Source organism: Archocentrus centrarchus, chromosome 17, assembly GCF_007364275.1.
Source record: "Archocentrus centrarchus isolate MPI-CPG fArcCen1 chromosome 17, fArcCen1, whole genome shotgun sequence".
NCBI lineage: Eukaryota > Metazoa > Chordata > Actinopteri > Cichliformes > Cichlidae > Archocentrus > Archocentrus centrarchus.
In genome coordinates, this window is record NC_044362.1 from 28768444 (window position 1) to 28795387 (window position 26944).

At 42.1% G+C, this 26944-nt stretch overlaps 1 protein-coding gene across 1 annotated transcript; it reads right to left on the bottom strand.

The window, feature by feature from the left end:
• Positions 1 to 1910: 1910 nt before the first annotated feature.
• Positions 1911 to 26944, bottom strand: LOC115795621 (sodium- and chloride-dependent GABA transporter 3-like). Its single transcript, XM_030751611.1, has 15 exons — positions 26884 to 26944; positions 15138 to 15330; positions 14894 to 15028; positions 14593 to 14730; positions 13540 to 13618; positions 13136 to 13268; positions 7347 to 7481; positions 6381 to 6484; positions 6135 to 6259; positions 5872 to 5984; positions 5635 to 5772; positions 5456 to 5558; positions 2939 to 3039; positions 2398 to 2568; positions 1911 to 2033 (listed from the first exon to the last, which is right to left on the bottom strand). Exons 2-15 carry the CDS (start codon positions 15319 to 15321, stop codon positions 1911 to 1913), a joined length of 1782 nt encoding a protein of 593 aa, XP_030607471.1. The 5' UTR covers positions 15322 to 15330; positions 26884 to 26944.

Genomic DNA, 26944 nt, shown 5'->3' on the forward strand with positions numbered 1-26944 from the left:
GTCCTCAATAACACTGATTACATGGTCAACACCAGACAAATAAGTTAGACTGGAACACCTTTGAAGCCAAATTGTGTTTTTAGACATGTCAAGCTAAAATGAGCCTGGAAACATTATAAAAGGGGAAAAAAAAAAAAGTCTCTGTGATTTACAGTACTGTGCAAAAGTCTCGAGCTGGCCCTCATTTCTTCATATTACACTAAGAAAATGGAAAATACATGCAGGTATTTATTGAAACGTGCAAATATACAACTCAGCAGTTGATAAGAGGTCCTAATTGCCTGGTGGGCCTCTCACAGGGCTAACAGAGAGAGAGAGAGAGAGAGACAACCATTCATGGGGTTAGGTGAATTTAGAATCACCTAACCCCACTATCTGCATGTCTTTGGACTGTGGGAGGAAACTGGAGAACCTGGAAAAGGCCCACACAAACACAGAGAGGACATGCATAAAAGTCCTGGCCAAGGTGGATTCAAACCCAGGACCTTCATGCTGTGAGGCAACAAAGTTGCTCCGCCATGCTGCCCTCAGGTTAAATTCCATCCATCTATCTTCTTCAGCTTATCCTTTTCAGGATCGCGGGGGGCTGGAGCCTATCCCAGCTGTCACAGGGCGAGAGGCAGGGTACAGGTCAGACAGACAACCATTCACACTCACATTCACACTTGTGGGCAATTCGGAATCATCGATATTACCTGTGTTCCAGGTGTTCTCACAGCTGGCCCAGGGCAGAATGAGAATAGCAGGTAGACGAGAGTACAGACTCGGATTATAATGTAGATGAAGTCATATTATTAATGATAAGATTAATGATAAAATTAAACATTATATTCACCTCCATTTCCACACATTCACCAGACCCACTACATTTCCCTCAACAACCAGAATGCATCCTGTTTTGTTGGCCCACCGTCCTCTGTCTCCAACAATGCTCTGACTTCCCATTTTTCTTTCTCTGTTCACCTTAAGATGGATGAAGGATTTCACCTGTTGCTGTACAATAAGGGGTTGGATGTCAAAGCTCATTCTTCATTTACCAATCAAATCAAGTTGGGGGATATGTGACATAATCAAACTCACATCAGGCAGTAAGAAGTGCTACTGCCTGTTGCATATTTTGATAAGCACTTGGATCGTACTCATACAGTCAAGCTGACCTGCTGTCTGGCAGCATCACATACATCAGATCCTCAGTGGAAACTAAAACAAACTGTGCATGAACAGGTGAAAAAAAGCTGCATTTAATGCATTCAGTGTACATGAGTGTGTTCACTTGTGTGTCTACTCAGCACATCCAGAACGCAGCAGGAAGTACTTCCTGTCTGACTCTTTAACATGAACCACTAACCTTAATGCAGTTTGACATAGTATTTATATTGTGCATATAGTATTTCTATTGCATTTTTAAAGTATTGTATATTGTATTAGTGTTTAGTGAATTAGTGTTGCTGTAACAAAGCACTTTCCTGTACAATAAAGTTCTATTCTATTCCATTTGTGCAGTCTAGTTGCTTTTTTGCTGTGCATATGCTTTGATTCAAGATTATTCCAGTTAACTAAAACTACACTAAAAGCAGGCATGAATAAAACATTTAGTTAGCCCAAATCTGCAGCTAATTAAATTTATCTTCAGCAGATACATGTAAGAGGCTCAAAAGCTTACTTTAAGTCTGCTGTCAAAAAATCTAATTAGCACTTAATTGAAATGGGCATATTTGCTCTTATTTTACCACATTGGAAGAGGTATGGAAATATGAAGGTTCACTTTGATTACATTTCAGGAAATACTGACACTGACCCCCGTCTCTGCTTATTGTTCTAAAATGTATTCACAAATTTAATGATAATTAAAAATGCTATGATTTGTTGCCATCTATGACAGGTGAAAAGGCGCTTTAATTAACTAGCAGTCACAGAGCTGTGCATTCGTTGCAGAGGTCCTCAGCTTTGCAGTCGTCACCACTTTGTTTCACTGCTCCATTTTCTGTCTGCTTCACTGACGCTTTAGTAGGACGACAAAGGACGTGCAAACGCTGGAACATGGGAAAGGAATAGTTATTAGTGATTAAGCTGACAAATTAGTAGAAATTTTTGGAACCACCACTGCTAAAATTAGAGGACACCCACAAGGCAACTGAGTAAAACTGGTTTCAGCCCCTACTGACATGTAATCAGACCGTGGCTTATTTTTACACACTTTGTGTTTTTGGGACTTTGATAGAGATTGATAGTAGCCTAAACACAAACCTTCATTAGCTGACTAATTAGAAAATGCTGCAATTATATATTAAGCCATTATGTACAGTGTAAGTCACATGGTGTCATGAGAACCAAACAAAAAGCTCAGTTTTAACAGCATGTGGCAAAGTGGCAGGAGTATCTTCACTCAGCACAGACCTGTCTGAAGGTGCCTGGTGTTAAATACATCTGTCCCGCAGCCCACAGCGGTACAAGGAGAACAGAAGACAGAGTCATGGCCCATCCTAGCTTGTACGCCCAGTCAGGGTAAACGTACCCGTCATTAATTGTGAGGTGTTGGTAATCAACAAGGTATAAGATGAAGGAAGACTGCAAAGGTAAGGTTAATTACAAAACTAAATTTAGATACATAGTTGTTACATGGTTATAAGACATAATTATAGTCTGTCATTCACTGAAACAGGTGAAGAAACTCAGTAATGAGGATTAGCCCAGTGAATAATTTCAGGCTCACTTAGATGCAGTTAAAATTCTGAAACTGTAACAAACAGAAATTGTGATCAACTTGCTAAATTTTATCACTGTCCGTTATCGCTACAAGGCATGAAATTAACTTCAGATGCAACTGGAAATTATAGTAATAGATTACCAGCTGTAGATACATCATATAATTCACAGGCTGTACTCAAGGTACACACCAAAATAAACTGTTGAGTGAATTCAAATGTCTGAGACTTACAAATGTCAGCAGGGGAATGATGTATCTCCAGCACAGATTAAAGAAGGCAGATGGTTTCTGTCCTGCCATGTCCGCAATGACGTTAGAAAAACATTCAGCACCTGATGGAAGTTCATCGGTTGATGTCAAGTTATGGTATGAAATGATTTTTCTTATTTGCACTCTTTAAGGAAAGCAAAACACTGATAAATCTCCTGAGATGTCCAGTTTTCTGGATTCTGCAGTTCCCTTTTTAAATAGTTTCAACACCTTTTTAAAACACACAAGTGCTTCACAATTTTCATAAAATCCACATAAAACAAGCATAAATCCCACCATCCAGAGTGCATACATATACAAACTAATATAAGCTGAAAAAGTTTTTTAAAAAAGCTAAACTATTTTTTAAAAAGCCCTATTAGCAGATGTATAAAAGCAATGACTTATTCAGTCGACCTGACGGGCTGAGGAAGGCTGTTCCGAAGTTTAGGGGCTAGATTTTCACAGGCCTTTACTTCTTGTTATATTTTAGTTCTAGTTACTGTCAGGGCTGAGCCATATCTCATCATCATAAATTTTTACATAATATAAAAATGTAATATTGTGATATCGTTGCTATAGCACCGCCATGCGTTTAGGTTCCCTAGCGCACGATAACAAGACAAACCCGGGCATGTCAGAGAGCCACCGCCGATAATGATTTAGTATCTAAAAGGGAGCTACTTCAATAAACTCCAATAAAGCACAATATTGTTCCTGCTAAAGATGGTAGCAAGAAATGTGTTTCACCACTTGAGGCAGAAACACACCATCAAGTACAGCCAGGCTATGTGCGACCCAAATGTAAAAAAATGACTCCACTGAGCATCACTGGAACACTCAGTAGTTACACTTCATATGAAAAAAAGTGGTGAATGAAAGCAGGACTTTGAGCAGCTGGTTAAAAAGCTCGACCCAAGATACAACATCCCAGGTAGTGAATACACTGCTCAAAAAAAAAAAAAGGGGGGGGGGGGGGGGGGGGGGTATTTTCAACCAGAGTTTAGCATCAAGTCATTTAAATCATTTAAGTAATCGGTGTTGGGGAAGGGGGGGGGTGTTAATCTGTTTCAGCTGCTTTGGTGTTAATGAAATTAACAACAGGTGTACCCCCCAAAACAGGAATGATTTTACAGGTGGAGGCTACTGACATTTTTCTGTCCTCATCTTTACTGTTTTTTCACTTGTTTTTAGTATTTGGCTAGGGTCAGTGTCACTACTGGTACCATGAAGCGGTACCTGGTCCTGCAAAGGTTGAAAAGGTAGTCCAACTCCACCAGAAAGTTTGCTGTGTCTCCGAGCACAGCCTCAAGAGCATGGAGGAGATTCCAGGAGACAGGCAGTTACTCCAAGAGAGCTGGACAGGGCCATGGAAGGTCCTTAACACATAGGGGAGACCGGTATCTGCTCCTTTGTGCAAGGAGGAATAGGATGAGCACTTCCAGAGCCCTTCAAAGTGACCTCCAGCAGGCCACTGGTGTGAATGTCTCTGACCAAACAATCAAAAACAGACTTCATAAGAGTGGCCTGATGGCCAATCCTCTAGTGGACCCTGTGCTCACTGCCCGATTGGCCCTGTGAAACCCGACTGGCATTTGCCAAAACTGAGTTCAATTTCAGTTGCTGCAATCAGGCCTGATTACAGCCAGACCTGATGAATCAGGAAATCACTTATATAGAACCTGTCTGACAAAGTGAAGTAGGCAAAAAGATTGCAAAAAACAGCACATCATGCCGCAATCTAATTCAATTCAATTCAATTTTATTTATATAGCGCCAAATCACAACAAACTGTCGCCTCAAGGCGCTTTGTATTATGGGTAAAGACCCTACAATAATACAGAGAAAACCCAACAGTCAAAACGACCCCCTATGAGCAAGCACTCGGCGACAGTGGAAAGGAAAAACTCCCTTTTAACAGGAAGAAACCTCCAGCAGAACCAGGCTCAGGGAGGGGCAGTCATCTGCCGCGACCGGTTGGGCTGAGGGGAGAGAAAGACATGCTGTGGAAGAGAGCCAGAGATCTAAGCTCAAGAACAGATGAGAAACAAAGTTATTGATATCTATCAGTCTGGAAAGGGTTATAAAGCCATTTCTAAGGCTTTGGGACCTCCAGTAAACCACAGTAAAAGCCATTATCCACAAATGGAGAAAACTCGGAGCAGTTTTGGAGTGGCCGGCCTACCAAAATTACTCCAAGAGCGCATCAACGACTCATCCAGGAGGTCACAAAAGAACCTTGAACATCATCTAAAGGACTGCGGGCCTCACTAGCCTCAGTTAAGTTCAGTGTTCATGAGTCAACAGCAAGAAAGAGGCTGGGCAAAAATGGCATCCTTTTGCACATTTTCTAAAAATCCAGTTAAAATAGTTTCTGCATTTGGGTTTCTTGGCTACCTTGTTAATTTTACCAAACAAAACAGAGCGAGAACAACTGTGCTCAGGGTTTGGCTGTCTGGTTATTAGGGTAATCTGATCTATATGTAGTCAAATACTCACCAAAAATCCAAGCTACAGCCACACACTCACAAACAGCCATAAAATCCTGACAGGCTCTGGTGCAACCGTAATAATCAATAAGCTGGAATATGTAAATTCCTCCCTAGAGCAGAATGAAAAAGCTTTTTAATAATTAACAATATTTAGAAAAACAAACACAACATCGTATTTTGTTTTACCTCTGTGACCAAGGTCAGATGTATGAGAAAGAAGGCTGAACAGACGGCAAGGACAAAGATCTCGTGCCTCACTGGAGCGTGAAACAATGTCGGAAACAAGTCGCTGACAGAGGTGATAACAGACTCTACTGTCACAAACTGGAGACAGTGATTAAACAGACTAAATTAGACTATTTTCAAGGGTATGTTCAACTGAATAGTTGATAGTTAATAAAAGCCTTGTTAAAATATTCCTACATGTGTGTCGACACTGAGCAAAATGAGCATCAGGAAAAAGCAGATAGTCCAAAACTGCGGCAAAGGCATCATCGCTGTAGCCTGAGGGTACGCAATGAAGGCCAACCCTGGACCTGTGAATCACAAACACCAAAGTCTACACTACAAAAATTCAAACAAAAAAATACAAAAGCTTGTTCAAATGAATATTTGTCACAACTATTCTTTTGCTAAAATCTTTATACTGTGCTGTAAATCTTTTTTATATGTACAAAATGTTATACCTGACTGAGCCACAGCGTCCACAGTAACACCCTGTTTCTCTGCCATGAATCCCAGTACAGAGAAGACGACAAATCCAGCAACAAAACTGGTTCCACTGTTCAGCAGACACAGCCAAAAGCAGTCCCTGTGGGACAAAGTAAAGCAATCATGAAGTTATTCTTTCTGACACCAAACAAACATGCTATATACAGTTAAACCTGCTTCTTAATTCAATGCAGGAGACAAATCATGTGACTTGTACCTACTTGTAACAGTTGTTGTTGTAATCATTGTAGCTGCCCAGAACATTTAGAGTCCCCATCGTCAGGCTGTAGGAGAAGAATATTTGAGATCCTGCCTCAATCCAGACCTGGAACATCAGGAAAAATTGTCACTTGAAATGTGTTTTCTGTGAATGGTAATGTTGGCATGTTTGTCAGTTCACTGCTTTTGAAGATGTCTTCACAAATGTGCAGATATCCTCAGAAAAGCTTTGTGTAAAGGGAGTCTGTTATGCTAATCCTTATTTTCTATCATTTAAATGGCCAAAGTTTTATACAATAAGTGAGTCAAAAGCACTGGCTTCACACTGCTCTAAATACTTGGTTTATTTTCTCTGCTCTTGGTTCTGTGATTGAGCACAAACTCCCACATTCTGTTTGCAAGGGGCAGCCAAGCAGAAGACAGACAGTGAAAAGGGACTGTTTCAGATCTAGATGAATTAGGTGGCTGCGCCAGAGCCAAGAATAAGCTTTAAAAAGCAAAAAACAAAACAGTGAATTATGCAAAGCTATTGTGCCTCATATGGTCATCTCAGGTACTCAGAAACCCTGCCCACGTGCTGCTCAATCCTTTTGTTTGTAGAGTGCAGCCAATCAAAAACAGGTGGCTTAAACGCAGGGGTAAGGAAGCTGGATTATTTTAAACTGTGACTCACACAAAGAGTCCAGAAATAAAATATGGAGTTGGAAATTAACCTAACAAGTCCCCTTTAAAGTAAAATTATAGTTACATTTGTCAGCACACAAAAACAGACAGTTTTTCAGACAGTGGATGACCTGAAGCGACCTAAAGCCCAGTATAACATAAATAAAGATTATTGTGAACTATTAATCACACCCAAAATACATCTTTTTTAAAACTGGAAATCACCCCATGACCCTGAAAAAGATAAGTGGAAGAGGATAGATGGATGAATGGATGATGTACATCAAAACAAGACAGTAATCTACCTGAAGGTTAGCCAGGTGGTTCACATCTGGATACAGGTAGAAGTAAATCCCTTCCCATGCTCCAGGTAAAGTCAAGCCCCTAATGAGCAGTATCAGGAGGATCGCATAAGGAAATGAGGCTGTGAAATAGGCTACCTAAAAAGAAAAAAAATACATATATGTTTTACACACACACACACACACACACAAACAACGCACCATATACGCTGCTCAAAAAAAATAAAAGGAACACTTAAACAACACAATATAACTCCAAGTAAATCAAACTTCTGTGAAATCAAACTGTCCACTTAGGAACCAACACTGATTGACAATCAATATCACATGCTGTTGTGCAAATGGAATAGACAACAGGTGGAAATTATTGGCAATTAGCAAGACACACTCAATAAAGGAGTGGTTCTGCAGGTGGGGACCACAGACTACTTCTCAGTACCTATGCTTTCTGGCTGATGTTTTGGTCACTTTTGAATGTTGGTGATGCTTTCACACTCGTGGTAGCATGAGAAGGACTCTACAACCCACACAAGTGGCTCAGGTAGTAGAGCTCATCCAGGATGGCACATCAATGCGAGCTGTGGCAAGAAGGTTTGCTGTGCCTGTCAGTGTAGCGTCCAGAGGCTGGAGGCGCTACCGGGAGACGTGGAGGAGGCCATAGGAGGGCAACAACCCAGCAGCAGGACCGCTACCTCCACCTTTGTGCAAGGAGGAACAGGAGGAACACTGCCAGAGCCCTGCAAAATGGCCTCCAGCAGGCCACAAATGTGTGTGTCTGCACAAACGGTTAGAAACCGACTCCATGAGGATGGTATGAGGGCCCGACGTCCACAGATGGGGGTTGTGCTCACAGCCCCCATCTGGCAGAGTCTCGAGATGCCGTGGAGAGCGATCTGCTGCCTGCAACATCCTTCAGCATGAACGGTTTGGCAGTGGGTCAGTAATGGTGTGGGGTGGCATTTCTTTGGAGGGCCGCACAGCCCTCCATGTGCTCGCCAGAGGTAGCATGACTGCCATTAGGTACCAAGATGAGATCCTCAGACCCCTTGTGAGACTATATGCTGGTGTGGTTGGCCCTGGGTTCCTCCTAATGCAGGACAATGCTAGACCTCATGTGGCTGGAGTGTATCAGCAGTTCCTGCAAGATGAAGGCATTGATTGACCCTCACAAGATGGCTGCCGGGATGAGAAAAATGGCTGCCGGGATGACACGCAATGTGGCTGGCTCTGTGTGGATGCCTCAAAAATCCTTTAATAACATCGAAAGGAATCGGCTTTTGCCTTTAACTGGTCTTTTCTTTTCTTTTTTGTGTTTTTCTTTATCTGTATGTCATACTGGTCTGGAAAAAAGGGATAACCAAATCCTGTGCCCAGCACAGGCGAGTCAGCATGTCCTTTTCACAATATTATTGGATAATGGTCATGCCAGACTCACCTCACCCTCAGGTAAACATGGACAGTTGGATGATACTAAACTAGTTCATGTTTTAATAATACTTCTTTTGGCTGGAGACATTGAAGTAAATCCGGGGCCACAGCCAGCTGGCCCGCGGCCGCTGCTGTTTGGATTACCAACGTTGCTATTTGGGCTGCCATCGAAACTGCCTTGGTCTGTTCCTGTGCCTCGTCCGTTTCCTCTGCTGCTCCCCGGGCCTGTTTCTGGTCTTCCGCCGCTGCTCCCTGGGCCTGTTGCTGGATTTCGGCCGCTGCTCCCCGGGCCTGTTCCTGGTCTTCCCTTGCTGCTCCCCGGGCCTGTTCCTGGGCTTTTGCCGCTGCTCCCCGGGCCTGTTTCGGGGCTGGCGCCGCTGCTTCCCGGGCCTGCTTCTGGGTTTTCGCCGGTTTGCGCCGGGCCGGCTTCCGGTTTATCATCGCTGCTTCCCGGTCTGGCTCCTGGGCTGACTCCGCCGCTCCCTGGTCTGGTATCTGGGCTGACACCGCTGCTCCCCGGGTTTGCTCCTGAACTTTCACCGTTGCGACCTGTGCCAGCTCCTGGGTTGCCTTTGCTGCTCCCCGGGCTTGTTGACTGTTCTGATGATCTCCAGCAGTCCCATCCAAAAAGGTACAGGAATCCAGTTCTTAAACGGCATAGATCTACTAAAATATTCCGGACATTAAACCAGGCTAAGGTTGTCTGGGACCCGTTATCAAAAATAAAGGGATTATTTGGCGGGCACTTGAATATCCGCAGTATGAGGCCAAAACGTGAACAGCTGGAACACCTGCTCTGTAATTCCAACATTGACTTTTTAGGACTTTCAGAGACGTGGCTGTCCCACTCTTCCCCAGAGGCTGTAGTAAATATGCCCGGTTATAATGTATTTAGGAAGGACAGAGAAAGTGGGAAGGGTGGGGGAGTATTAATATATGTTAGAAATACTCTTAAGTGTACAATGATTGAATGGCCAAGTGAAATAGTTTTGGAATGTGTTGGTGTAGAGATATCACTTTCTGAAACAATGTCTTTTATAATAGTATGTATGTATAGAAAGCCCACAGCAAAAAATGATTTCTATGATCAACTTAGGATTCTTCTTGATCATTGTGATAAATTTAAAGAAATTATTTTACTGGGTGATTTTAATATTAATTGGAATGTAAAGAAAGAACGAACAAATCTTAAACGAATTACTGATTATTTTAATTTAACACAAATAATAGAAAACCCAACTAGATTAACAAATCATTCTGAAACTCTCATAGATCTTTTATTTACAAATCATGCTGAGAGGATTCTTAAAACATATAATCTCATTACAGGTCTTTCTGATCATAATATTGTACTTTTCTCCCGCAAATTAAGTAAAAAACGATTCAATACCGCTAATTTTAATAATCATCATAAATTTATTCCAAAACATTCACATTCAAATCTTGAAGATATTATAAACGAAGTAAATTGGCCCGAATTGTTTTTGGAAGATAATATTGAACTCAACTCTCAAATATTTAATTCAAAAATCACAGAACTTATGGAACCTTTTCTTAAAAGGGGAAAAGAAAATATAAGGAAAAAACAACTGCCATGGCTAAATAACTACTGTAAAAAACTTATGAAAGAAAGAGACATTTTGCTTAAAACCTCTTTGAAAACTGGGTTGACTGTTGATAGGCAAAGATTTACTTCCATGAGGAATAAAACTACTAATGCACTACGTAAAGCCAAAGCAAATTTCTTTCTGGATGTAATCAAAGGTGCTAATGGAAACGTCAAAATCATATGGCAAAACATAAATAAACTGATAGGTAAGGAACATAAAATGATCAATGATAGATTGGAAATAAAAGTTAATAACAAGTTGTTGATTAATCCAAAAGAATTAGCAACTGAGTTCAATAACTTTTTCATTAAGTCTATTGATGAAATAAGACATATGTTTAGTCAGTCAGAGACAGTTTGCAATTCTAATGACTTTGGACAGCCTCTTTTTAGATTAGATCAAATTACAGATATGGAAGTCGCTAGTATAATTCAATCAATGAGGGCTTCAAAAACTAAAGATGCATACGGGCTTGACACACACTTTTTAAAAACACACAAAGATGCACTGGTTTGTCCAATAACACATCTGATAAATTTATCCATCAGAATGGCAACAGTCCCAGCAAGTTGGAAGGCTGCCATAGTCTCACCAATTTTTAAATCAGGAGACAAATCAAATATTTCTAACTATCGTCCCATTAGCATCCTCCCTGTTGTTTCTAAGGTTGCAGAAAAATGGATTGCCAAGCTGCTGAACAAACATCTCAGCCACCATTCTCTTCTGCACCCCATGCAGTTCGGGTTTCGCCAGCATTCCACAGAGACGGCAAATTGTGTCCTTATAGAAACAGTGAAATCCCTGCTCGATAAAACCACCTGTGTTGGTGCAGTCTTTCTAGATTTAAAGAAGGCATTTGATACAGTGGACCATCAGGTCCTTCTGTCCAAACTGACTTATTTTAACTTTGCCGAAGATGCACTAGCTTGGTTTCAATCTTATTTATCCAACAGGAGACAGTCTGTGTCTGTCAGGGGCACAATGTCGTCATACCTTGACTGTCCAGCAGGGGTTCCCCAGGGCTCTATTTTGGGACCAGTCCTGTTTTCTTTGTATATAAATGATTTGCCAAATGTGTGTCAAAGTGTCCACTTCCAAATGTATGCTGATGATGCTGTTATTTTTACACCTGCAAAAAGTCCTCAGGAAGCATCTTCAATCCTCACATTAGCCTTGGAGAATATACAACACTGGCTCCTTCAGTCCTCCTTACTGCTGAATAAGAAAAAAACAGTTACAATGATGTTTACAAAAAAACCTATAAAACTGGAGCGGTCTAGTGTGTTCCTGGGGGGCGAAGAGCTTGATCTTGTGCAGGATTTCAGGTACCTTGGGGTCACACTGGATCCCACACTGTCTTTTAAAAAACATATAAAACTTACAGCAAGCATAATTAAATTTAATTTAAATAACTTCAAACAAATTAGACCATCAATGACAATTGTTTCAGCTAAGGTTTTTCTACATTCAATGATATTATCACATATAGATTATTGCATTACATCTTGGTCACTCACTGGAGATACGTTCTTAAAACCAATAGAAATATTATTTAAAAAGGCTATAAAAATCCTTGATCAAAAGCCCTTATCATATCATCAGTGTAATATTTTGGAAAAATACAATATGCTCAATTTTGAAAATTTTATTAAATTTAAAAATAGCTGCTTGATCTATAAAGTTCTTCATGGACTAGCTCCAGTTCCACTTTCAACATACATTAAATCAAGAACTGACCGAGGTTTTGGCACCAGAGCCTCTTCCAGAGGAGACCTTGAGATCCCCCGTAGAAAAACAACCTTTGGACAAACGGTTCTGTCAGTCAGAGGGGGTCATTTCTGGAATACTGTACCGACTAACATCAGAGAATGCTCCACTTACAGTACTTTTAAAAAGCACCTTAAGCATTTCATTAAAAGTTCCCAGACATGTTCGCACTTTCACTAATTTTTATTTTTATTTTATTTTATTTTTTTCTTTTTTCTCCTTTATTTCTTTTTCCATTTGTATATTGTTTTAATGTTTGTCAATGTGTTGTCTTTTACTACTATTGTATATTCATGATGTTTTCTGTTGTTTGTCCTTCTGCCTAGGGACTACAGATGCAAATTAGCAAATATGCTATAATCTGGCTCATTTACAATCTGTACTAAGTATTGATTGTTTTATTAATGTGCATTGTCCCAAATAAATAAAAATTAAAAAAAATTAATTAAATGAAGCTATGGACTGGCCTGCCCGTTCCCCAGTCCTGAATCTGATTGAGCACATCTGGGACATCATCTGGGACATCATGGCTCCATCCACCAACGTCACCACAGCCTGTCCAGGAGTTGGCGGATGCTTTAGTCCAGGTCTGGGAGGATTTCCCTTAGGAAATCATCCGCCACCTCATCAGAAGCATGTCCAGGTGTTGTAGGGAGGTCATACAGGCACATGGAGGCCACACACAATACTGAGCCTCATTTTGACTTGTTTTAAGGACATTACATCAAAGTTGGATCAGCCTGTAGTGTGTTTTTCCACTTTAATTTTGTGTGTGACTCCAAATCCAGGCCTCCATTGGTTAATAAATTTGATTTCCATTGATGATTTTTGTGTGATTTTGTTGTCAGAACATTCAACTTTGTACAGAACAAAGTATTCAATGAGAATATTTCATTCATTCAGATCTAGGATGTGTTATGTGAGTGTTCCCTTTATTTTTTTGAGCAGTATATTGTATGTATTAGTGATCAAAATACTTCCAATGACCTTTCCAGAAGATCTGACACCTTTCCAAATGCTGAAGTAGCAGAACACCCAGCTGGCCAGTAAACAAAGAGCCAGCTCCCACCTAACACCGCCCATTTCTTCAATACCTGCAGACATGGCCAGCATCCGCCGCCTTGGAGAGAGAGAATTAGGCAAAATAAAAATCACGTGTTTAATAAGTTTAACAATGTTGATGTTACTTTAAAGCAATTACTTGATATATGCATAAAACACAGATATCAGGACACATGCATTTTATGACGGTGCAGAATATAACTGTGGAATGCAAATATGTCACAGGGCCTGTTAATCCAAAGGAATTTAAAAAGTGACAACAAAAACTAAAGTAACTATAAATGTTTTACTCACGATGGCGCTTTAAATTATAAGAAAATTGGACTCACTCCCAGAACTCGACTGCAGCAGAGGTGGTGTTGGTTAGATTTGCAGTCCCGTTAGATGAATGAAGGCCAAGACAATTAGCTGAATTTGGATGAGAAAAACAATCCTTTTAACTGTTCATGTGAAGTAAACTGTCATACAGCAAAAATATGAAAGTGATAGCCTGAAAGACAACAAAGTATGATAGAGAGAAATATACAAAGTTGAAAAATGAAAAGACAAAGGTCATGTTTATGTCTCTATTGTCTTTCTCAACAGTTGTTACAATTTATCTCAGTAAGACTCGATAAGGTTCTCTGCCTTTTATTTTTTTTACATTTTATGTCAAGGCAGGGATCTTAAGATTGGACCTCAACAGATTATTCCTGGGCTTCTTGTCTCTGTGTTTCATGTGTCTTTTTGGTTGTTTCCTGTTTTACTTTGAAGGTTAATTTTCTTTCTTGTCTTTCCTTCCTGTGTCTGCCTTCCCCCTGATTTCCTAACTGTTCTCACCTGTGCTAATTGTAGTCCGCCTCATTCACCACCAGACCAGTCTCCTGTCAGTCATCTGCGTGTATATATAGTCCTGGCTTCCTTTGCTTCAGGGTTTCTGTCAGCTTCATGTTTTTTGCTTTGTTTTCAGCCTAAATTTAAGACTCACTTTTTGTCATTTAAGTCTGCCTGCAGTGTCGTGCATTGCAGTCCACATATCTGCGCTCCACACAACAATCCTTCTTTCTGACAGTAATAAGTTCATAAATTTTTTATTACTTGGTTCATTTTAGATGCCTAATTGTTTTAGCAGTAAGGTAGACGCTGCAACTTAAGTGTTCATAATATGGGTTTTATGTGAATAATTCTTATTTCAGTTTGTTATTAATAATATATAACTTTAGACATGTTTGTAGCACAAACTGAAGAACTCAAATCGATGGATTTTTTTCATGGTGTAGTTACATTCATTACTCATTGCTATTGCTTCCATCAGAGCAACACAATCTTGTAACAAATAGAAAACTGCTGTTAGTAACTCTTCTTTTATTGCAGAGATCATTTTGAGTAAAATTCTATCTTACCTGTATTCCAGGTGTTCTCACAGCTGACCCAGGGGAGCTGGGAGCGGAAAGAAAACACCAGGTAGAAGAGAGCCCAGACTTGGATTAAAATGTAGCTGAAGTCGTAAAGTTTCATTATGAAATATCCATATCCAATTCCTAAAATGAAAATAAAAACTATAGTTAAAATGTTTGTATCTGTGGAGCTAATTCAACACGAACATTTAAAATGTCACATATAATTTTTATGTCTTTTAATTCTGAAATTAAAAGTCTGATTTTGCCTGATGATTTAATATTTTAGTTGAACAAATCAACTCACCTTGTGCCAGTGGACACAGTTTCTGCCAGCAGGTGATAAATCCTTCTTGGCTGTACTGACCAATTGAAGACTCTAATAGGAACAATGGTATCCCACACACCATGGCTAAGAGACAATATGGCAGCAGAAAGGCACCTAAGAATATTCAAAGTATAAGTGGAAGAAAATAGCTGGGTGGGTGGATATATTTCAGTGACCACGAATTAATTTCAGTACTACTTAGGCAATGATCCTTTTAATTCACCTCCACCATTCTTGTAGCAAAGATAAGGAAATCTCCACACGTTGCCCAAGCCCACCACATTTCCTGCAACAACCAGAAGATATTCTGTTTTGCTGGCCCACTGTCCTCTGTCTCCAGCAATCTTCTGACTTTCCTTTGCTCTTCCTTTGTTCATTTCAAGATGAAGAACTTGTGCTGCCTTCATTTCATTACCCTATTAACAAAATAAAAGTAACACTATAAATTATTCTAAAGCTTTAGAAATGCATGTGACACATGACGGGAAAATCAACTTGATCAGCAAACAGATAACAGCCCATGTGGGATCCCCGGTTCAGGCGCGACTCTCTGTGCTCTCTGCCTCTGTGCAGTGTCCACCGCGTGCAGGATGCACTCCAATTACGTGCTCATTTTTACAGTTATGGATTACAGATGCTCTCCTCCTTGCGACACTTGTATTTTTAACTACAGTCAAGTGAGCCCTTTCTTTTTCCAAGATGGCGCCGGTGAGGTCAGCAGCCGTCGTACCTGCTCCTACGCTTTGTTTGTATATATTAGGTTTAGCTCTAATTTTTGACTTTATAATTCCGCCTGCTCTGTGTCATATCACGTATGACAGACAGACTCTTTTTAATATCAGAATACAGCACTCTGGCTGTATTCTGACACCTTTTTCTCCCGACCCGACTTGGCCTCGGGAGATCCAGCGTTTCCAGTGGGCCAGCTCAAACAAAGGACGCGGAGCACCCAGGTCACGGACAAGGCCCCGAGGGAAAAGAGCCGGCGTAAGAGAGAGGCTGAGGCGCAGAGCGCACCAAACGCCACTGCCGAGCATCCTGTTGGCTAATGTCCAGTCACTGGATAACAAGCTGGACGAACTCAGGGCCAGGATACAGTTTCAGAGGGACATAAGGGACTGCAACATCATCTGTCTCACGGAGACATGGCTGACCCCCCTCATACCGGACCACGCCGTACAGCCGTCGGAGTTCTTCAGTGTTCATCGCACGGACAGAACGAGTGAGTCTGGAAAATCAAGAGGAGGAGGTGTGTGCCTAATGATTAATAACAACTGGTGTGACAGTAGGAATGTTGTCCTTCTGAAACAATCATGTTCACCTAACCTGGAGCTCCTAACCCTGAAATGCCGTCCCCACTACCTGCCCCGCGAGTTTACGTCGGTCATCTTCAGCGCCGTCTATATTCCACCTCAGGCGGACACAAACACTGCACTATCCGAGCTACATGAGGCTATTTCCACCTATCAGGCTAACCAGCGTGATGCGGCTCTCATCGTAGCCGGGGACTTTAACAGTGCAAACTTGAAAAAGCTGATACCGGTGTTACGTCGAGCCGCGTTTCCCCATCAGATACGGTTTCCCCAGCGTCTCTGCGCCGCCCACCAGCGTCTCTGCGCCGCCCACGCGGCAAAAAACGCGCGTGCTTGTTCAGCGCTCGTAACCAGCGCAGCGTGCTTGCGCCGCAAGAAAACTACGGACACCGTGAAAGCTCAAACAACATGTTTCGGCGAAGTTGTCCCACTTTTTGCAAATGCGCTCCCATCAGATACGTGCGCTCTCTCTCTCTCTATGTTTAGATGTTTATCGATAGATAGATAGATAGATAGATAGATACTCCATATAGCCCATGCGGATAGCTCTATATAACCCAAAACTGGGTAAACACATCTTGATAGCCTAATAACAGCCATCAGAAACCGTTCCCCCTGTGTTAAACTGGGGGAACGCATCCTGAAGGCCCAGTGACAGCCATCAGAAACCGTTCCCCCTGTGTAAAACTGGGGGAACGCATTCTGATGGCCCACGGACAGCCATCAGATACCGTTCCCCCTGTTTTAAAATGTCACATTTAGCCATCAGAGTTTGATCTTTTAAAGTTGGAAAAAATCAGAAAATAAATATCTGATGGCTGTCCCTGGGCCATCAGAATGCGTTCCCCCAGTTTAACACAGGGGGAACGGTTTCTGATGGCTGTCCCTGGGCCATCAGGACGCGTTCCCCCAGTTTTACACAGGGGGAACGGTATCTGATGGCTGTCCCTGGGCCATCAGATACCGTTCCCCCAGTTTAACACAGGGGGAACGGTTTCTGATGGCTGTCCCTGGGCCATCAGGATGCGTTCCCCCAGTTTTACACAGGGGGAACGGTATCTGATGGCTGTCCCTGGGCCATCAGAATGTGTTCCCCCAGTTTAACACAGGGGGAACGGTATCTGATGGCTGTTATTAGGCTATCAAGATGTGTTCACCCAGTTTTGGGTTATATAGAGCTATCCGCATGGGCTATATGGAGTATCTATCTATCTATCGATAAACATCTAAACATAGAGAGAGAGAGAGCGCACGTATCTGATGGGAGCGCATTTGCAAAAAGTGGGACAACTTCGCCGAAACACGTTGTTTGAGCTTTCACGGTGTCCGTAGTTCTCTTGCGGCTCAAGCACGGCGGTGTGGTTACGAGCGCTGAACAAGCACGCGCGATTTTTGCCGCGTGGGCGGCGCAGAGACGCTGGGGAAACCGTATCTGATGGGGAAACGCGGCTCGACGTAACACCGGAGTTGATTCAACACATCGACTGCCCCACCAGAGGAGAGAGGACCCTAGACCACTGCTATTCTCCATTCAAAGATGGCTACAAAGCAAAGCCTCTTCCGCCTTTTGGGAAGTCTGACCACACCTCTGTGCTTCTCATGCCGAAATACAAACAACGGCTCAGGCAGGAACCCCCTGCTGTGAGAGAAGTGACACGGTGGTCTGATCAAACAGAGGCCGCTCTGCAGGGTGCGTTGGATTCAACCGACTGGGACATGTTTCGCAGCAGCGCGGGCGGAGACATCGAGGAGTTTACGGAAACTGTTGTGGGATTTATTGGGAAAGTTGTTGAAGACACTTCACTTAGGAGGACCATCAGGACTTTTCCCAACCAGAAGCCGTGGGTGGATAAATCTGTCCGCGACGCCCTGAGGTCCCGCACCGTTGCCTACAACTCCGGCCTCGCCTCTGGGAACATGGAGGACTACAAGGTTGCATCATACAACGTCCGCAGAGCGGTGAAAGAGGCAAAACATCGCTACGGCCGCAGACTGGAACAGCAACTACAACAGTCTGACCCCAGGGGACTGTGGCAGGGACTACGCACCATCACGGACTACAAAGCACCACACACACACCCGGTGAGTGCCGACGCTTCTCTGGCTGATGAACTCAACATCTTCTTTGCGCGCTTTGAGTCGGGAAGCCGACAGCCCGCTGCGCTCCCGGCCGGAGGGGCGGAGACACTCACTGTGACGGAGCGCGACGTGAGGAGGGCGTTTAGACGTGTAAACACCAGGAAAGCGGCTGGACCAGACGGTATTAGCGGACGTGTCCTTAAGACCTGCGCTGACCAGCTGGCACCTGTGTTTACAGTGATATTCAACCTCTCACTGAAACTGTGTGTGATTCCCACCTGCTTTAAAAAGTCCATCATAGTCCCTGTCCCAAAGAAACCACACCCCAGCAGCCCCAATGACTTCAGGCCCATAGCACTCACCTCTGTGGTGATGAAGTGTTTTGAGAGACTCATCAAGACATTCATCACCTCCTCACTGCCCACCACCCTCGACCCACTACAGTTTGCATACCGGCCAGACAGATCCACAGATGACGCCATATCCTTCCTCCTCCACAAGACCCTTTCACACATAGACACTGGTAAGGGGAACTATGTGAGAGTGCTGTTTGTAGATTACAGCTCAGCATTCAACACCATAGTTCCCTCCAGGCTGGTCTCTAAGCTGCTGGACCTGGACCTGGGCCCATCCCTGTGCAGGTGGGTTCACAGCTTCCTGACCAGCAGACCACAGGTGGTACGAGTGGGTCACCTCACCTCATCCTCCCTCACCCTCAACACTGGATCCCCCCAAGGCTGTGTGCTCAGCCCTCTGCTGTACTCACTGTACACCCATGACTGCGAGGCCACGTCAGAGTCCAACGTCATCATCAAGTTTGCTGACGACACTGCTGTTGTGGGACTAATCTCTCACAATGAGGAGACAGCCTACAGGAGAGAGGTCTCCCGCCTGGAGAACTGGTGCCAGGAGAACCACCTCCTGCTCAACGTCAGCAAAACAAAGGAACTGATCGTGGACTTCAGCAGGAAGCAGCAGAGGGACTACCATCCACTTGTCATCAGTGGGGCTGAGGTGGAAAGAGTGGACACCTTCAAATACCTGGGAGTGACCATCTCACAGGACCTGTCCTGGACTCATCACATAAACATCACTGTGAAGAAGGCCAGACAGCGTCTCTACCTCCTCAGGCGGCTGAGAGACTTCAAGCTCCCACTCAAGGTGCTCAGGAACTTTTACACCTGCACCATTGAGAGCATCATGCGTGGGAGCATCACCACCTGGATGGGAAACTGCACCAAGCAGGACTTCATGGCCCTAAAAAGGGTGGTTCGTTCAGCTGAACGGACCATCAGAACCACCCTCCCCAACCTGCAGGACATTTACACCAAGCAGTGCAGGCTGAGGGCCATGAAGATCCTAAAACAGCCCAGCCACCCCGGACACTCTCTCTTCTCCCTGCTCCCATCAGGCCGGCGTTACCGCTGCCTGAGGGCTAAGACTGAAAGGTTGAAGAAGAGTTTTTACCCACAAGCCATCCGTCTGCTCAACTCTGAGCCCTAACTGGACCATTATTGCACAGTGTAAATATTATAATTTAAAAAGTGTGTATAGTGTATAGTATATAGAGTATAGTGTATAGTGTGAATTACTTTTTTTTATTTTTATTCTTATTTATATGTGTGTGTATATAAGGTTGCAGGTACAAAATACATTTCACTGTGCATTGTACTGTGTATAACTGTGCATGTGACAAATAAACACTATCTCATCTTATCTTAATCTTATCTATGTGCGAAGTCACGCCAGCCGCACCTAGAATTGTGTTGCGCTTCTCTTCTAGATAATACGGTACAGGTGCCGAGTGGCCCAGAGCAGAAAAAGTTTTAATTATCCTGCAATTAGACCACTTTACTGCACAGTCCAACTTCTGCGTGTGCTTGTGGGTATAATTGGTGTGTTAGAGCAACGTAAGTCATAATAAAAATGTATTATGACTTTCTAACTTTAGTGACCCAATGTGATGAAAGGCAGGATTAAAATACATAAAATACATTTTGGACACAACGGACAGCTACAGAGGCCTCTACAAAAAAAAAAAAAAAAAAAGGCGGGTGAGCAGATCCCATTTATCTAAAATATCTGCTGATTGAAGAGCACTAAATTAAGTTGCAAGGTGTGTCTATGATGTATATAAGCCTGGGTGGCTTAGTGGTGAAGCCGGCGACCACATACATGTGCCGCGTTTTGGTGCGGGCGGCGCGGGTTCGAGTCCCAGCCCGTCGCCAATTTGCCCGCGTGTCTTCCCCTGTATCTTTCCCCCATTTCCTGTCTCTCTCCACTGCCCATAAGGCAGGAAAGAAGCGGCATTAGTAAAGCATGCTATAGGTATGAATATAGTCGACTTGGTTTGAGTGTGTGTAAGTGTGTGTGCGGTGTGAGCAGAGGCCTATCACCCCCTCCTTCTCATGTCGCATGTTCTTGGGTGTGTCTGTGTGTGTGTGTGTTGCCCCTGTTGAGAAAAGTTTTGTCCCTCTTTTCCTCTGAAGAGCAGAGTGGTGTGTGATTAACAAATTAAGTTTAATTATTTTTAAAGAGAAGTACAAGGTTGTATAAAATTGAATAGTTTGAGTAGGGGATTTGACAATTGGTGTTAACATTTGAAAAAGTGATAGTCTGGCTGGATTTGTAGGGATGTGTGTGTGTAGTGGTGCTTTGTACATAAAAATAATCATTTGTTGCTGTGAATATTGCTTTTTGGAGTATGTTACTCCAAATAGAGTAAATAGAGTACATGGTTGTGCAAGATTTCAGCAGGAGGAGAGACAGAGCTGTGAAGTCTCTGTCTGCTCAGAGTTGTAAATGATCCACGTGTGGATTAATTAATTGAAAGAAAAAAAAAGGGGAAATTTGAGAATTCAGTAAAATGTCTGACAACGATATCAAAGTTTTGAAAGCAATTACCCCAGTAGAGGTAGTTCAGCGGAGTAATTCATTAATTAAATTACTTAAATTAAATTAATTCAATTACTCATTTAAATAATTAACATTTGATGCTTTAAATTTTATTTGTTGCCTTTACAAAAGATATTGTTCAGTGTTTCTTGTCTCTTTCAGAAAAGGTGTTCAAGAACCCACTGAGATGAAGGGTTCATACAAATGGACAATAAAATGAACTGACAAATGCCCAGAATCAACACATCATGGACACCACATGAAAAAGCCAACGCTGTTGGAGAACTACAGTTGATATTCTTATTTTTGCTGAATTCACATGATAATAAAGATTGATTCATTATTTTGAAATGTATGAATTATAGTTTAGAGATGTTCATTGTAGAAGTAATACTTGAATGTATAACACTTTTAATTAGCCAGTCTGAAGAATGATATTTCTGTTATTTGGTAAGTACATTGGGACCTCAGATGTTTTTTTTCTTTTGCTCGATTCTAGGGAAAGTGATGGATAGGTAAGGACAGGTCCATAGAGAGGTCCGATGGGTCAACCAGCTGATCTAATGGACATTTTTTGATTTTATTTGCTGAGGCTTTCCTGAGTATTTGCTAAATGGTCACATGACAATCATTAATACTCCCTTTTTTCTTTTTTGAGTTTCTCTGGGGTGCCAAAGGTGATCGCTGTGGGCAGCAGGGTTGTGGGAGAATTTTTCTAGCCTTGATTGTGTGAAGATGGTCATTTAAGAAAGAAAGCTGCCAGGCAGGGTTTTTTTTTTGCTCCCACACCTCACAGGAAGTCAGAAAAAGCTTTTGTTAAAATCACGCTATGGGAGAAACTGTTATTTGGAGTAATAATAAACATCTTTGTTTTTCGAGGCTTTTTAAAGTCTCGAAGGGGGGGAATATGTAGTGTCTGAAATGCCTTTGTGAAACTGCATGTGTGTTGTCTCCTAAAGGTGTAGGAAAATTCCATCAAGGGGCCTCTCAGTTTGGGCGCTCATCTTCATTGCTTATCTTTACCAAAAAAGGAAAGGTATTTATTGGGAGTCTCTGAGCACCTCCAAAAACTGGTAGAAACAAGTCTAAGTGTGACAACGTGTGTACCAGATGTTAAAGTCTATATAAGGCTGTAAGTTTCTTTGTTCAGGGTGCAGAAGATCATTGGCTTTCCTTCTCACCCAGATGTCTGGAGCGTCTGTATTTTGACATTGTCTTTTTTGTAATAAACCTTATGTTATTCTATAAAGACTGAAGGAATTCTTGGTCAACACAAACACAACATCATGGCATCAAGATCAAGAAACCAGTTTCATATAACATTGTGGAAATGTTGTATACAGTTTTAAAGCTGCATCTCAACAGTGTTCTCAAAACACCCTCAGAATGTTTCAGTCAGAGCATCATGTCTCAGTTAAACATTTAACCTTACAGGATCATTATTTGAAAAGATCAACGACCTTTGGACATTAGAACGATTTTCTTGAAAACATTAATTAGAATTTGTAGGTAGGGTTTGCAGATGTGCAAACATTGCATGCTTGAACACCACAAAAAGCACCTATTATAAATACAGACACATGGAATATAAAAACATAAGCACACTAACACACACACAAAAAAAAAAAAAAATCACACAAAAATCACTTTGTGTGTGTTTGGTCTGGTTTCTGTCCAAGCTATTTTGGTTTTGTTGTGTAACTATCTGAAACTAGTTCCATATAGTTTCCATGGTTTTGGACAGACCCACTCGCGCATGCCAACAGTGTGTTACGACACCGGAGGAAGCATTAGCGATTCATGTTTACTCGCTCTGCGCTAAACGCTAAAAAAACGGAAACCCGCAGCTCCCGGTGTCCGGATATGACATCATTTTAATTCTCTGCCGTTGGGTGTCTCCCCCAAAGTTTGTCCGGTTCAGATCCGATTTCTCTAAAAAAAAAAAAGTTATATTTTTGCAAAGAAAGGTGAATTTTAACCCAATATCTTGCACACTCACACCCCTCATACCACCAGGAAAACCCTCTATATCGATTATTTGGTCCCTTAAGGCCCTTTCACACCGGATGCGTTGCGTAAAAACGACACGAAATTCCGAATCTTTCGGATGCGAACCTGTCATGTAACCTATATACACACCGGATGCGTTGCGTTTTTGCGACTAAATCCTCCCTATATAACGCACGGTGGAAAAAAAAATGCAGTCGACATCAAGTGATGATGTAATGGTCCTGATGTTTCTAAACAAGAGAAGGAAGAAACAGAGTTTATGGGTTCATCCAACTCATAAGAAAGCAGCAGCAGGGAGAGTTTCATGGTTTGATCATGGAGCTGAAGCTGCATCACGGATGCTTTCACTCAAATTTCTGGATGTCAGTGGGACAGTTTGAGCTCTTGTTGGCAGAGTTGGGATCACATGTGAGGAGGCAGAGGATAATATCAGAGAGCCGACTGACCCGGCGCAGCGTGTAGCTGTGCGTCTGAGGTAAAATATTATGATTTAATTGTTCCCACATCACTGTATATTCAGTACATCGGTTCGTGTTTTGAGCTATGACCTCGCATGCTGCTAAATGCAGCACTCTGATTGGTCAGTCCTGTTTGTTCGCTTGCGAAAGTCAGAAAAATTGAACTTGATCCGAAAAAATCAATGCCGCAAATTCGTCCTGTGAAATGACGTGGTCGGTGTGAACGGCTGCATTAAGAACAGGAGAGTCCGAAAAATATTTTTAACGCACGAAACATTCGCACAGAATTTACGCGTCCGGTGTGAAAGGGCCTTTAATCATAAAACTATGAAGTTTGAAACTATAATTCGACCGCGCCGGCACTTCACTAGGCACCGCCTTTGTCGAGTGACACTTGCGAGGTACCAGGAACTACCGAAAAAACAAGTTTTATTATTTTTGATCAATGCGTGAAGTTATTTAATTGTTGTTATCCCAAATATACAAGTTGTAATGGATCAGATTAATAAAAAAAAATCTAAATACAATTTCTAATAAATATATAAATAATAAATATATAAAAGATATTAAAGATATATTAAAGATATATTAAATATTTTAATTTTTATATTTTATTTTCAATTTCAATTTTCATTTTCTTTTCAGGAACATGATGAAGACAAAGGCAGATTTTCATGTTCTTAATGATAATTATGGGAATCAAGTTTTGACTTATACTAGGAGGAGGTTTTAAAAGTAATTTCTGGCTAAAATGATTCCATCATCCTTTTTCATTTGCAGATTCATAATCTTTGTCAAATTCCCTTCATTTTGATATACTATTTGCTATATTTCAGATATGATCAAAATTTCACAGTCATGATCACGCGACCTTGAAGGTTAAAGGTCCAGGTTAAGTGCTAATGCCAGGGTCATAATGTAAATGCAATCCTAAATCTTATAGGTACCTGTGCAATTGCTAAGCAAGTAATTGGAAGCCTATTTGAAGATGTACTACGTTTGGTTTCAAAAACATAGAAAAAAAATCACAGTTTCACAGATTTCCAAAAACTAAGTGTTCTGTAATCTGTGTGAATAGTTCTACCAAATTAGTTTAGAATTGAAATCAAATAGACAACTTTCATAATTTATCCAAGTACCTACATTTATTCACCATTCTTCTTGAATCCACATCCAGTGCTCCTTGCCTTGCTTCCCTTCAACCTGATTCTCTGCACACACAATATATCTACCCAGGGGCGGAGCTTCTGGAGGGGCTGGGAGGGCGGCACGCCCCCGGCCCGGGGCTAGCGGGGGCCCGGGGCTAGCGGGGGCCCGGGGCTAGCGGGGGCCCGGGGCTAGCGGGGGCCCGGATGGGAGAGAGGAGAGGAGAATAAGATTTCAGGTAGCCAGGCCTCTGTCACATCCAAAGCGAGGTGGAGAGGGAGGGCCCTGTCTTGATTATATTGCAATATGCATGGCTCAATGTGCACAGTATACAACCCACTATACATCACCCATCATTCATGTTTTACACGGGGGTTTTAAAGGTTGCCACAGTCAGGACTGAGTCATGGTTGCTCAAAACTTTACAAGACCAACTGACTTTAGTGATGTAGTAGGTGTAAAATATTGAATAAGATGTTGGACTGCATGACTGGCTTTATTTTCACTTTAAAGGCCCTTTCACACCGGATGCGTTGCGTAAAAACGACATGAAATTTCGAATCTTTCGGATGTGAACTTGTCGTGTAACCTATATACACACCGGATACCGGACTATTTTACCTCAGACACACAGCTACACGCTGTTCTGAGTCAGTCGGCTCTCTGAAATTATTCTCTGCCTCCTCACATGTGATCCCAACTCTTTCAACAACAACTGCCCATGATGATATGAAATGTGCGCGAAAGCATCCGTGATGCAGCTTCAACTCCTGGATCAAACCATGAAACTCTCCCTGCTGCCCCTTTCTAATGTGATGGATGAACCCAGAATCTCTTTTTCTTCCTTCTCTTGTTTAGAAAAATCACAACCTCATTACATCATCGTTTGATGTCGGCTTCCTTTCTTTCACAGTGCGTTTTATGAGGGCAATTTAGTCGCAAAAACGCAGCGCGTCCGGTGTGTATGTCGTTTACACGACAGGTTAGCATCCGAAAGATTCGGAATTTCATGTTGTTTTTACGCAACGCATCCGGTGTGAAACGGCCTTAAAGGCCTTAGGTGGAGCATTTTTACGGACTAAGATAACATGAGTGGCACTTCATAACATACACATTCCCGCTGTTCTGGGCATGTGTATGTTATAAAATGATGTTATGATGAGCTTTATTATTTGGGTATAAAGGGCCCGGTCATTTGCCCCGCCCCCGGCCCGGCTCTGATTTGTTCCGCTAGTGTATCTACCTTCCTTCTCTCCATATCAGCCAGTTTTACCAGTTAGAGTTTACCAGTTTAGAGTTCCTCCTCTCACCTCCGCATTCCTGCCTTTCCTTCTCTCGGTACCTTCCCCCTCTCCTCTTCCTTTCTTTTTGGCTAACAGTAGCACAGTTTCCGCATTTTTACGTTCCCCTTCACCCCACCACTTCCACGATGGTGATACTGTTCTTTTTTGACAGGACTGCTGTTATGCACTCACTTTCAAAAGGCCAACATAATTAACAGTTTCACAAACATCGTTTTTGTGTTTAATTTACAACCCTGATAAAATTAGAAGTAAAATTTAATGCCTCTCTAAAATGGCCAGTTTATGAGTTGAGACAGCATAAAATGTGATATCAGGCACTGAATGATTAACTGCAACCAGCGGGCTTGTGCTAAGTCCACAAACAAAATAAAGTTACATTTTAACAAGACATAAGTAACTGCTATGAAGCTTCTAAGAGTCTATGGTGTCTATGGTGCAGAAAGGATGGAACTGCAACACTGGACTTCCTCTTTAATCTGGTACAAAAATCACAGCACAGTCATCAGTGTGGTTATCCAACTGCAACATTCAGCTCTTCAGCCTGGGCTTGTTTTCCTATTTGTGCCAACAAACTATATTACCTCACAATGTTGTCAAAGTCTTCCCATATAAATTCTAGTTCAGACCAAATGTGTGATCGTATAGTGGCATTAATTTTTCGAACAGTACCTGAGCAATAAGCACTATTATTATTATTTTTTTTTTTTTGTCTAACAACAGTCAATAGCTTACAATTTTGCTCATATAAAACAAACAATGCCTACCTGGTACAAAAATCACCACACAGTCATCAGTGTGGTTATGCAACAGCCAACATTCAGCTCT

Coding starts and splice junctions, on each gene's coding strand:
- LOC115795621 (XM_030751611.1), bottom strand. CDS start 15,321: ATGAAGGCAGCACAAGTTCTTCATCTTGAAATGAACAAAGGAAGAGCA. Junction 14,731..14,893: donor ACTGTGTCCACTGGCACAAG/GTGAGTTGATTT, acceptor TTTTCATTTTAG/GAATTGGATATGGATATTTC. Junction 3,040..5,455: donor GGCTGTAGCTTGGATTTTTG/GTGAGTATTTGA, acceptor AACTTCCATCAG/GTGCTGAATGTTTTTCTAAC.